The 12,619-nt window shown below is 57.3% G+C and overlaps 1 protein-coding gene across 1 annotated transcript; it reads right to left on the reverse strand.

The window, feature by feature from the left end:
- Positions 1-3: 3 nt before the first annotated feature.
- CEL (carboxyl ester lipase) lies at positions 4-9,466 on the reverse strand. The gene is made up of 11 exons (XM_027104428.1): positions 8,376-9,466; positions 6,035-6,185; positions 5,835-5,957; positions 5,456-5,653; positions 4,747-4,877; positions 4,493-4,600; positions 4,272-4,389; positions 2,531-2,717; positions 2,143-2,346; positions 762-959; positions 4-447 (listed from the first exon to the last, which is right to left on the reverse strand). The coding sequence occupies exons 1-11, from the start codon at positions 8,439-8,441 to the stop codon at positions 51-53; spliced, it is 1,881 nt and encodes a 626-aa protein (XP_026960229.1). The 5' UTR covers positions 8,442-9,466; the 3' UTR covers positions 4-50.
- Positions 9,467-12,619: the final 3,153 nt, after the last annotated feature.

Raw genomic sequence — 12,619 nt, forward strand, 5'->3', positions numbered from 1 at the left:
GGAAGGTGGGCCATGGGGTCACACCCTGTGGCCTCTGGAGGCCAAGGACATTAGAAGCCAATGACTATGGGCATCTGAGCCACCTCAGAGTCGCCCGCGGTGGGCGCGGGGGTGGCCTCAGAGTCGCCCACGGTGGGCGCGGGGGTGGCCTCAGAGTCGCCCGCGGTGGTGGCCTCAGAGTGGCCCGCGGTGGGCGCGGGGGTGGCCTCAGAGTCGCCCGCGGTGGTGGCCTCAGAGTGGCCCGCGGTGGGTGCGGGGGTGGCCCCCTCGCTGGTCACCGTGGGCAGTGCCTTGTAGGTCACGGTCCAGTACTGCAGGTAATCGGCCCTTAGGTGCTGCTTCATGGAGCTGCCATCCATCTTCTTGTTGATTTCCAGGTAGTTGCCACTTTCCAGGGTGTAGGGATCCCAGTGCGTGGGCACAGGCGAGTGGCCCATGTTAGGGTCCCTGCAGAGTGAGAAAAAAAGGCTGGGTAGCTGGCTGGGGCCCAGGGGCTCACGGCAGGCTGGAGACCCAGGTCCCTGGCCCGGCTCTGCCCCGGCTCTCCTGGGCAGTTCTCCATCCTTTGCCCCGTAAGCACTTCCCTGTCTCCTGGGCACTGGCTGGGCACGTGCGCATCCTGAGGCCCAGCCAGGAGCTCTGAGCCTTACACAGACGGGGGTACCGAGGCTCAGGGAGGTTAAGTGTAAGTGAGGGAACAGGGACTGGACCCCAGCCCTGCAGGGCAAGGTGGCAGGAGGCCACCCTCACCGCTGCCTTACCCAGTTCTGGCAAAGTTGGTCCAGTAGGCGATCATGGCCTTGGAGACGGTCCTGTCTTGGGGCCGGTAGCCCAGCGGGGTGGCAAAGGGCTTCCCGAAGACGTACTGGAGGTCGTCTGCATGATCAGCCCCCACCCAGCGGGGGTAGGTGGGCATCCGAGACGGTTGGGAGAATAGGTAGCTGTAGGTCTTGGCGCTCCTGAGGAGGGCAGTGGAGACCACCCACGTTGGCAGGGTGTTCACCTGGGGCCGCCCGCCCCGGAGATGGGGCCCCAGGGGAAGGCCATGGGGAGAGCAGGGAAGGGTCTGGGGAATTCCCACAAGACTCGGAAGGGGAATTCCCTGGTGGTGCAGTGCTTACGACGCGGCGCTTTCACTGCCGAGGGCTCGGGTTCAATCCCTGGTCGGGGGACTAAGATCCCGCAAGCCACGTGGTATGGACAAAATAAATAAATAGATAAATACATATAAAGTATTTTTTTAAAAAAGGCTCAGGAAGGATCTGGATCATTACACCTGGGGGAAGGAAAGCTGTGGCCAAATTCATGACCTCATGGGTTCTACAATTTCAATTGTATTTATTCTTCGCCTCCACCGAACATAGGGAGGCGCCTTCCTTTCATAATTCAGTATCAAGAAAGATTGTTTTTGTGACTTCCGTGGCGGTCCAGTGGTTAAGACTCCACGCTTCCACTGCAGGGAGCACGGGTTCAGTCCCTGGTCAGGGAACTAAGATCCCGCGTGCTGCACGGCACAGCAAAAAAAAAAAAAACAGATTCTTTTTCTCTGCAAGTGAATTTGTATTCTTGATTTGATTGGACAAGGTAATATATGCCCTCAGATGTTTCCCTTTTTGCTTTGACTGATAGGAACCTCAGAGCTAAATTTATTGCAAAGCTTTCATCCCAGACTTCTAGGTATAATTTTATCTTTCTGCTTTTTAAGCATTCCTAACTTGTTTTTTATTTTCACCGGCTATTATTATGTGGAGGTTTTTGATGTGGCCACAGGCTTATTTTGAAAGTTGGCAAATTCGAAACCCACAGCAGAGAACATCACCCAGTGTTGCCCTCCTTCTACACAGCATGAGGGATGGAAGGCAGACTCAAGGACTTTCCGATGGGGAGAGCTATGGGGTGTGGGAGAGCGTGCAGGGCTGCACTGGGCAGAGGCTCACAGGAGGGTTTTGTTAAGCCCTCAAGGCTGGGAGGGGAAGAGGGGTCCTCTCAAGCCCCGTCAGGCCTGGTAGATGGTGCAGGCACAGGCGGGGACTGAGCATGCCTTTCCCAGCCCTCTCGGACACCTGGGAGCCACCCACCTGCCAGACCTCGCTGGCAAGGTGCGTGATCCCAGGTGGGCCAGCCCCGCGCCCCCCTCCTCACTTGGCGTTGGTCTTGTGCTGGGCCACGGCGATCTCCGTGGGCATCAGGAAGAGGATGTCGGTCTCCAAGTGCACCACGGTCTTCTTCTTGTTCTCCTGGGACGAGTCTCGGGCCCAGGGCTTGGTGTAGAAGTCAAAGGTGGTGTTGGCACCCCTGGGCCCCTTGGTGATGGTGAACCCGCTGACCAGCTTGTAGAAGTCCTCCCTGCAGAGTCCAGGCTGACACTGGATCCTCCACCCCATGCCCACAGGAGGGTATCTGCACCCCTATACCACAGAAGGCCACGGGCGACCCCCCCCCATCCCTGCCACGGTGCTCCCTTCCTCATTCTGTCGATGCCTCCCCCAGCTGCCCCGGGGCACCGTCCCTGTGCCACCACCCCCCTTACTCTGTGATGGCCCGTTTGTCCTTGTTGATGGCCGGCATCTCCACGCTGGCGAAGACGTGGGCGTCCATGTCGTTGGTGCCTGCTATGTAGTCAATGTCCGCAGCGTTGGCATACAGGTTGATGGGGTCACTGGGGAGGAAGTCTCCGTCGACGACAGGGAGGAAGCCCAGGTAGTTTACCAGGGGGTCTGGGGGGGAGCGGGGGAGAGCAGCAGGTTTTCACACCTTCCGGTACCCACCTGCCCTGCCCCTCAACCTCCGGGACAGGAGCTGACTCCATCCTGAGGCCGCGGTGGAGATCTGCCTCCTTTGATGGAGACCAGGGCTCCTCGCGACTGACATTCGGGCCCGATCGTTCTGTCGTAGGGGCCGTCCTGCACAGTGCAGGGTGTTCAGCAGCCTTCCTGGCCTTGGCCCACGGGACACCAGGTAACACCCTCTCCCCAGCTGCGACCACCAAAAGTGTCTCCAGACTGCCACGTGTTCCCCGGGCACAAAATCGCCCAGGTTGAGAACCACTGGTCCAGGGACCAAGACTGTCCTCTCGCTGCAGCTGATGTCCCTTGCCTGTCCCTCTTTTCTTGCTGGGCCTAAATCAGGGGGGAGGAAGACCTCGAAATCATGGAGGGGACCGATGGAGAAAGAGTGCCCCCTCTCCGCGCTGGGTTCCAGTGTGTTAGCCGGAAATGGCGCGAGACCCCTGAACTGGCCCGGAAAGGACCATATGGCTGGCTTAGGGCAGAGGGTTGTCCTGCCTTCATTAGGCCTGGCCCGTTTTCCCTCCAGTTCAGCTCAAAAGGAAATAGAGTCGCATTTCTGCAAATCCATGGGTATTGCTACCAGGACACCAAAATCCAGGTGCTCAAGTCTCTTATATAAAATGGTGCAGTGTTTGCATATAACCTACCCACGTTTACCTGCATACTTTAAATCATTTCTAGATTACTTATAATACTTAATACAATGTAAATGCTATGTAAATAGTTGTAAATGCCATGCACACGTTATGTGAATAGTTGCCAGCGAGAGGCAAACTCAAGTTTTGCTTTTGGGAACTTCCTGGAATTTTTTTTTTTAACGTTTTCCATCTTCAGTTGGTTGACTCCCCAGATGCGGAACCCTCAGACATGAAGTTGGTTTGCATTTGGGGCCATGTTGTTTGCTTTGGTTTCCTTTTGCCTAGCACTTATGGTTTAATTCACATTAGGTAAAATACAAACGATGGGGTCCCATCATGCTTTGCCTTAGAAGAAGGAGCAAGAGAGAATTCTCCCCTACTGGGCTGATGAGACTGACACTCATAGGATTTTGCTGCTGGGGTCCCCCTGACCTTCCTGGGGTACAGAGTAGCAGAGCTGGAAGGGCCAAATGCTACAGCGGGTGTTCAGGAAATGTTGTTGAACGAATGAGTGGAGGAAAGAATGAATGTTCGTCTAGTACAGAGGCTCTTGGTCTGGGGTCCACGAGTCTGTCAAAACTTGTGTACAGATGACTGCACATGTGTGCGTTGTTGGGGGAATGGAGACCAAACATTCTTCAGCTTCTCGAAGGGGTCGTGACCCACCGAAGACAAGAGGAAAGAACGGCCCCTCCTCCCCTTACGGCCGAGGCCACTGAGGCCTGCAAGGGCAGTGGTGGCAGCAGGCTGCCTGGGGACGCCAGCGAGCTGGCGACAGAGCCAGGATCAGACCTGGCGCCCAATGTGGAGCCCCCGTGTCCCCCGCCCAGCAGCCCCTACTCACACTCCATGCCGGCCAGGGGCAGCTTATAGGCCAATGTCAGGGCACGGGGGTCAGTGACCTTCAGACACCTGGCCATCCTGCCAGTATCGTTCAAGGGACAGCCCACCTTCTCTGCGATCTGGGGGTTGGGGAGAGGCGGTGCTCAGGGCAGAGAACACGGGGTCCAGGACAGAGAGTGGAAAGGAGGAAGGCTCCTCCCCCCCCACAGCTCCTCCTTTTACCTTTTTGGCCCAGAAGAGGGGGTTCTTCTGGATGGCCCAGGGGCACAGTGCCACACCACTCTGGCTGATGGCTCTCTTGATGAGGCCCTTGTTGTAGGGAGAGAGGGTCTGCAATACACAGAGGTCCTGTCACCAACCTCGCCCACCCCCGACCCCCGTCTCCAGGGCTCGGCCAAGGACACCCCACACGTCAGCTCCAGCCCCCCTACTCCCTATCTGCATCACCCCCTCCCACACCTTAGGGGTCCCCAGACCTGCAGAGAGACGCTGGCCCCTCCGGCTGATTCCCCAAAGATGGTGATGTTGTCAGGGTCTCCCCCAAAGGCTGCAATGTTCCTCTTCACCCAAGCGATGGCCATGTGCTGGTCCCGAAGGCCATAGTTACCTGGGGACAGGGCAAGGGCCTTCAGCGGGGACCCTCGGCCCAGACCGGGGTGCTAGGGGCCTGGCCCACACAAGGTGCGCTGTCCGTGTGGGTGGGATGAGCACGTCCCTGACTGTGCGGAGACCCTCTGGAGCCCCAGGATGTTACGTCCTGCAGCGTCCCCAGGAGGCTGGCGGGCTGGGAGCTGTGGGAGCGGGTCCCAGGCTCGGGAAGGGGCGCGGAGGGCCAGGGCCGCTCAGCTGTCTCCCGCTGGGCCACACTCCCTCTCGTCTGTCCTGGGGCTTCCGTGTCCCGAGTCACTGCCTCGGTGTCCCAGCCCCTGTCTCTTTCACTTGCCTCCCTGCCCCTCCCCGCGGCGCTCTCTGGGTCTGGCTGGCAACCTCTTCTCTTTGGCTACAGCTGTGTCTCACGGTCCAGCTCCAGCTCCCTCACTCTGCAGATAGGATTCTGGGCCTTTCTAGGGGGACGTCGGGAGTTGTTTCAGAACAAGGGTTGCCGAGGGGCGTCCCCGCTGGGCTCAGAGCTTGGGGGCTGGGCACGCTCACTCCCACACCCAGTGTGCCCGATGCCCGGCAGACCTGGCAGGTTGGAGTCTCCGGTGCTGAGGAAACCCAGGGGGCCGACGCGGTAGTTGAAACTGACCACGATGACGTTGCCCCGAGTGGCGATCTCCTCCCCGTCGTACAGGTAGTTGCTGAGGAAGTTGGCCCCTTGGCTGGACCCCACGAGGAAGCCACCTCCGTAGATCCAGACCATGACGGGCAGGTTCCGGGAGACTGAGGGCGGGGGAGCAGGCCCGGGGACCCCAGATGAGCCCCCTCCCCGCTCTGTGCTGATGTCAGGGAAGTTCAGCTCTGAAGCCCCCAGACACAACCCAGGGGCAGGGACCGGGCCTCTGGCTACTTGGGGGCTTCCTGCAGGGCGAGGGGAGCTGGAGGGTGTGTGGGGAGAGCAGACCTTCCTTCCTGCCCTGGGGGACCCAGATGTTGAGGTAGAGGCAGTCCTCTTCCCCGTAGGTGCTGTCCTGGGTGATGGTGGCCTGCAGGCATCGCTTCTTGAAGCCCTTGGCCTTCAGGGTTCCTGGGGACGGCCGGAGGGGTTGGGGTGAGGATGGGCCCACCAGCCACAGGGCCTGCCCCACCCTCACCCACTGCCACCTTGCCAGCCGGGGTGTCGCTGTGGGTTCTCCAGGGGCTTGGGGGCGGCGGCATAGGGGATGCCCTTGAAGATGTCGACATAGTTGCCAAAGAGGCCCAGCTTCTTGTTGACTCCTTCCACGAAGCCGCCCTCCGTGTACACGGCACCCAGCTGGGATGGGAGGCGGGAGATCAGGGGGGCTTGGGCTGGTCAGCCCCTGGGGGCAGGGAGCCCACCCGCAGGCCCCGGGTGCCCAGAGGCTCCCCAGAGACAGCTTCAAGGAGGGGCCCATCTGCACCTGAGACCGAGGCCCCTGCCACCTGCGCCCATTGCTTGAGGAGGGTGCTCACTCCCCACTCGCCCCCTGGGTGTCCTGCTCCCTGAATCTCAGAGGAGCCTGGTTCAAGCAGTGTGTCCTCAGGAAAGCCTTCCAAGAAGGCCGGGACAGGTGGGGTGGAGGTTTGGATTCTTGCTGTGGCCGCCTATACCCTTGAGCCTCAGTTTCCCCTCCTGTAAGATGGGTGACGACAGTATCTCCCTCGTGGCCCGTTTGCTTGTCCAGCTGCCAGCAGTGACAGGTGCACCGCGGACACTGAATGTTTCACGCCCAGCCGTGCGCTCCCTGAGCGGTGGGCCCGTCTTTCTCCTCCGCTCATCTCCCCCAACGGTGTCCCCTCAAGTCCTCACAGCCCCTGTGCTCCAAGCCGGGAAAGAACCCTGCCCCCCAAGGCCGCCGGCACCGCTGCTGCATATCCAGCCCTTGTGCGGAGCCGGCCCCCCAAGGACCAATGCGTCCAGTCCTCACCAGCATCCCGGGGGCTGGTACTCATCTACCCATTGTTCCTGGAGGGAACACTGAGGCTTTCCTGTTTGAAGTCACCGCTGGGAAACTGTCTGAACTCAGGGCCGGCCCTTCTCCCCTCCCAGCGCTTCACCCCGTGGCCCAGGGTGAGCACAGGTCCATGCTTCCTGGCTCTCACCTGCGCTCGGTTCCAGGTGGGCAGGGGCAGGGCAGCCCCACGTCCCAGGCCCTCTGAAGTCTATGCTGAGAGGGGCCCCCTGCCTTGCTGGGTGGGGGTCAGGCGGGCTGGAACTGGAGAGAAAGGGGCTGGAAGCAACACCTGCCAGGTGCCTGGGGGTTGGGCCCAGGCGGCAAGCCCAGGCTGGCCCCTGTCTGTCTCTCTCCCCGCTTCCTGTCCCGGAGGAGCCTCACACACCCCCGGCCTCGAGGCATTTTTCCTGATCAGCCTCCCTGGCTGCTGGGAAAGGGCACGGGCCAGGTCAGCGCCTGGCGGGGAGCAGCTCAGAAGTGGCTCTGTGTGACTGAGATCAGCCTGAGGGCCCCGGGGAGGGGCAGGGCATGGGGACCCTGGCCATCCGTCGAGGCCGGTGGGGAGGGGCGTCGCTGGCTCTGGAGCAACACGGAGGGAACCAGGGCCCCCTCAGCACCTAGAAAAGAGCTCCCCCTGAAGGAGAGCGACCTTCTCTCGGGGGCAGACGGCGCCCAGAACGAGGCAGCAGGGGTTCGAACCTCGGGACGGCAGAGGGTGGAAAGAGCAGGGCCTGAGAGAGCAGCCTGAAGGGTGGTGGGACCCGCATGGTGCGCTCTGCGAGTGGCTGTTCGCTCCGCCCTGGAAGTGTTTCCCCGCCCTGTGTCCCTCAAGCTGCAGGAGGGCAGTGAGGGAGCTCAGACGGTATGGCCGCCCCAGGAGGGTTGGCTGGGCCTCCTGACTCTCACTGGGGAGGGGAGCTGTAGCAAGCAGGCGGGTGGGGGACCGGGAGATGGAGGTTACACTTCAAGCCAGACTCCAGGGTTGGACTAGCCCAGGTTCCAGGCTCCTGCTCAGCCCCTGTGGCTGTGTGATGTTGGGCAAACCCCTTGTCTGCTCTGGGCCCCTGTCTCCCCTTCCGGAAAAGAGGGACAACGTTGACATCTCTAGAGGGGGGAAGGAGCCAGAGGGGTGTTGTGGGTCAGGTTGCCGACTCAGCAAATAAAAGTTCAGGCTGCCCAGTTACACTTGAATTTCAGATAAATAATGATTTTTTTTAGTGTATGTCCTAAATATTGGGTGGAACATACACCAAAAATGACTCGTGGTTTATGTGAAATTCAAGTTGAATTGGGCACCCAGTATTTTATGTGGCAGCCTGAGTCATCCTGTGAAGGGCAAAACACGACATGAAGAGTAAGTGCCCGGGAAAGGCTGATGTCGGGTTCTCTTTCTCAGTCTGGCTCTTTCTGCCAGTGACTCTGCCTGTCTTCCCTCGGCTGGGCCCTGTCCCCAGTTTCCATGTCTGGCTCAGCAGAGGAGAGAGGGACCCCGTCCCCTGGCCCGACCCCTCTGCTGGGCTCTCGCCTACCTTCGCCGCACTCGCTACAGCCAGCCAGCAGGCGAGGCCCAAGACCACCGGCTCCCAGCGCCCCATGGTGTATGGCTGCCTCTCTGTGGCCCTCGCTCTGGGCCTGCGGTATTTATGGGCCTGGAGCCAGCCCAGAGCTGCCTGAGGGGGGACCCTTTCCCCCGCCTCCTACCGTTACCTTTTCCTCCATGCTGGCCGAACTCCAGGTGGTGTAGCTGGGGTCAGGAGGCACCTGCTGTTTCCAGCCGGGGTCGGGCTGGGCCAAGGTCACGTGCAAACACGCATATATACGCAAACACACACACACACACACACGTGGGGACAGTCCATCTTTCCCAGGGTCGGCTGCTGCCCTGTGACCTGGTCCCCACAGTGCACCTGTGCAGGTTACTGCCTACCTGGGAACAGAGGCAGATGGCACGGGTGCAGGGGGTGTGGGGAGGGCTGGGGCTTGGCTGGGTGCTAAGTGCGCTGCATTCTGGCGCCTCGACCAGGGCTTGCTTTCGCTCCTGGGGAAATGGGCATGCTGCGTCCCCCTGCCGTGCCTGCAGCTCAGCAGTGGGCGCTGATAGGCGACTGGGTGCGTGATTTCTGGGATAGAAAGGGCCACGGGCTACTGGGCAGCGGCTGGCTGTGCGGTTTGAGGTGGGGTGGGGACCTGAGCATCATGAGGTGGTCCCGCCCTCCAAGTATGGGGGCTTCTCGCTGTCAGCAGCGCAGTCCTGGGAGGGCAGGACAAGAGATCCAGCCCAGCCTTGAGGGCTTCCCGGGGAAAAGGAAGGGCCGGGCTTTCTGGCCACAGGGAACCTACAGATACACAGCTGTCCATCTGTCTGTCTGCCTGTCCGCCTACCATTTCCTGTGCCCAGATTTTTTGTGACGCAGAGTGAATGGAGAGAGGCTGGAGAAAGGTGGGGAGGGGTGGGCGGCTGCAGGTGGGAGGGAGTCAGGACACTGGGAAGAAGAGGCCATGCAGGCTGGGCTGGCGAGTGTGGGGCCGGGGTGCAAAGGTGTTGAGGGGTGCTGCCAGTGACAAGGAAAGGCACTTGCAACTCACACCTTTGCCCTGCTCCTGCAGTTCTAAGAATCTGTTCTAAGGGAGGTAATTAATTCTAAATAGGGGGGAGGGGAACATTCCAGGACGTTCCGTGCAGTGTTATTTATAGTAGCCGAGGAGGAAAGGAAGGGGGCAGGAGAGGGAAGGGGGCCTGCAGTTTCACTAATAGGGGGTGGCTGCCTCTTCATTTAATAGCGAGGGCCTCACGTGGTCCTGCACAGAGTAGGTGATCGATAGATACAGGACGAGCATGCCCAGAAGTGCCTGGGAGAATCTAACACTGTCTGTCCAGTAAAAAAATCCGCCCCGGCTTCCTGGCTGGGTCTGTCCACTGTGTTCATTGCTTGACCCTGTGTTAGAGACCAACCTCAGGGGCATTCCTCTCAGCCGAGAGAGCTTTGGCCACTGGCTGAGGCCTGACAAAGAGCCTCTCCTTGACCAAACTACTCAGGCTCCCCGACCTCTTCTTCAACTCTGCATCGTCCAGTTTTAGCAAGACTCTCGCTAAATTGCTTTAACCGGAATGCCCCACCCTCCATATCTGCCCCGCCTTGATCTCTGATTGGGGTCCCCATCCTCTGCCGTCCCCCACACCGATGATCACTGACCGCCCTGGTCTGTCTTCAGCAAGAATCCTGTTAGGTCAGTCTCTCCGGAAGCCCCCTCTCCCCTGGTGTTTCCTCTTTTTTTTTTTTGGCGGTACGCGGGCCTCTCACTGCTGTGGCCTCTCCCGTTGCGGAGCACAGGCTCTGGACACGCAGGCTTAGCGGCCATGGCTCATGGGCCCAGCCGCTCCGCGGCATGTGGGATCCTCCCGGACCGGGGCACGAACCCGTGTCCCCTACATCGGCAGGTGGACTCTCAACCACTGCGCCACCAGGGAAGCCCTGGTGTTTCCTCTTAGTAAGTTTCCATCCACAGACTCTCTCTCACCCTTGTTTGGCTAGGAAACCCCACTTGCCCAGGCTGTATTTGGACTTGAGCTCAGATCTATATGGAAGTCTCTCTTTCCCTATTGCAATAATCCTGAATAAAATCTGTTTTGGGGAATTACCTGGCGGTCCAGTAGTTAAGACTCCACGCTTCCACTGCAGGGGGCCTGGGTTCCATCCCTGTTTGGGGAACTAAGATCCCACAAGCCATGCAGCGTGGCCAAAAAAAAAAGTCTTCTTACTGCTTTAACAAGTGTCCAGCTGTGTGTGTGTGTGTGTGTGTGTGTGTGTGTGTGTGTGTGTGTGTGTGTAATCATTTTTATTGGAGTGTAGTCTGGTTTTTCTTTGACAGATCTCCCAAGAGCCCTGGGACTCTAACCTGGAAGAGGGGCTGGCCTGTGTGCCTGGGCCACCTCGGTCCCCCTGCTGTGGATTGTGTGGGATTTGCTGTGCATGGCCTCGGCTGTAGCTTTTTCCTCTCTCAGGCAATCTTCTGACTCCTTGGTTCTCACAAAAGAAAACTGGGAAAATCAGACAAAACTTGGAGCAGTGTGGTTGTTACATATTATGGTAATTTGGTGGAGAAAACTTAATCCAAATGTCTGAACTGGGAGTTTTGAATCCTGGTCCATGGACCTGTTAGGAAGTTTAAGGACAGGCCATGGGAGCCTGGATGGCCCTGAAACTTGATGCACGTATTTGTGGGGAAGCATATTTTCCTTCAGAAAGACTCCATGGTTATCACTGTATGCTCGGAGCATCTATGACCTTCCAAAGAGTCTAGGTTGGACGTATCAAAAGTTCTGAATTGGTATAACTGACAAAGTAGAAAACTAACGAAATTGATTTAATGGCACAAATACTTTTTAAAAATGTTTTTCTGGGCTGGAGCACATTCTGTAAGGGCAAATGCACCTGTGTTAACATTTGCAGACGTTGTAAATCAGACAGACACAGGTCCAACCCTGACACTGCCACTCGATAGCTGTGGGATCTGGACACGTGTCTTTACCTCTCTTAACTTCCCCACTGATACCTTTGCTCAGGGAACGATGTCTGAGAGGTTCATAGCACAATAATTATCAGGGTCTGCTGTTTACAAGGTGCTCAAAATGAACATTTAAAATTTGTTTTCAGGCAGAGAAATGTCCATTTTAAGTTGTAGGGAACCTAACTATATCAGTAGATGTTCTAGCCACAGAGAAAACAGTTACTTCAAGTGACTTGGAGGCGTGACTGTGTGTTCATAGCAGCATTTATCCTAAGGAGAAAGCAAGTGCAACACAATCTTAAATGATCTTTGATGGTCATATTATTTTATCAAAGATTACTTTATATAATTTATCACTTGTTATTTAAATTTGTATATTTGATAATTTATATGATCTATTATAATATTTTCTATTTTGAAAATATATGTATGTTATAGGAGAAAAAGTAATTATGCTAGTGGTGTAAGATTTTCAGCATAGGTGGAAAAAGAAATGAGTAAGATCAGAGAGGGACTTTCCTGGCGGTCCAGTGGTTAAGACTCTGCACTTCCAATGCAAGGGGTGTGGGTTCAATCCCTGGTCGGGGTACTAAGATCCCACATGCTGCGCAGAGAAGTAAAAGCTTATAATCTTACATTTTCATTGGGAGATATCTATATGAACTCATAACTTATTATTTTTTGGGGGGTAAAAAAGTGTCCATTTCCTAGCTCTGTGTAATCCAAAGCCCTAGAGGTAAAGAAAACCCAGGAGCAACAAGCACCCCCTGGTGCCCAGATTGGGGTGTCTAAACACCATTTCCACACCAAGGAAGGTGGCACTCTGGAGCAACGGTTAGGCTGGATCTAAGACAGGAAATGCAGTGGAGGAGCCTGGGCCATCACGGTGGCTGGAAGCAAGAAGGCGCGGAAGACCAGAGGGTGCGTCAAAGGACACAGGACCCAACCCGGGGCTGCTCTCAGGCTAGACATGAGACAAGTAGGGCAGCAAAAAGCATGACTGCAACTGATTGAAACAGATCATCACAAAGCTAAAAGCATCCCCCTGGTCATCACTGGTCATTGCTGTGGAGCCATAAATGAGGCCAGCGGATGAGGGCGACAGCACCCGAATCTGCTGGTCAGTCAATGCTCGTGTCACTAAAGGGACCCAGCAGGCATCGGTGCCTCCCAACTGGATGGGCGCATTCGAAGCTGAATTGCTGTTGATTTGTTAAGTTTGATGACGGCGTCACTGTGTTTTGAAAACAAAAAGTCCTGATGT

The sequence above is a fragment of the Aethalodelphis obliquidens genome, unplaced genomic scaffold (assembly GCF_003676395.1).
Source record: "Aethalodelphis obliquidens isolate GAN/ISIS:26980383/991018 unplaced genomic scaffold, ASM367639v1 scaffold7, whole genome shotgun sequence".
Lineage (NCBI taxonomy): Eukaryota > Metazoa > Chordata > Mammalia > Artiodactyla > Delphinidae > Aethalodelphis > Aethalodelphis obliquidens.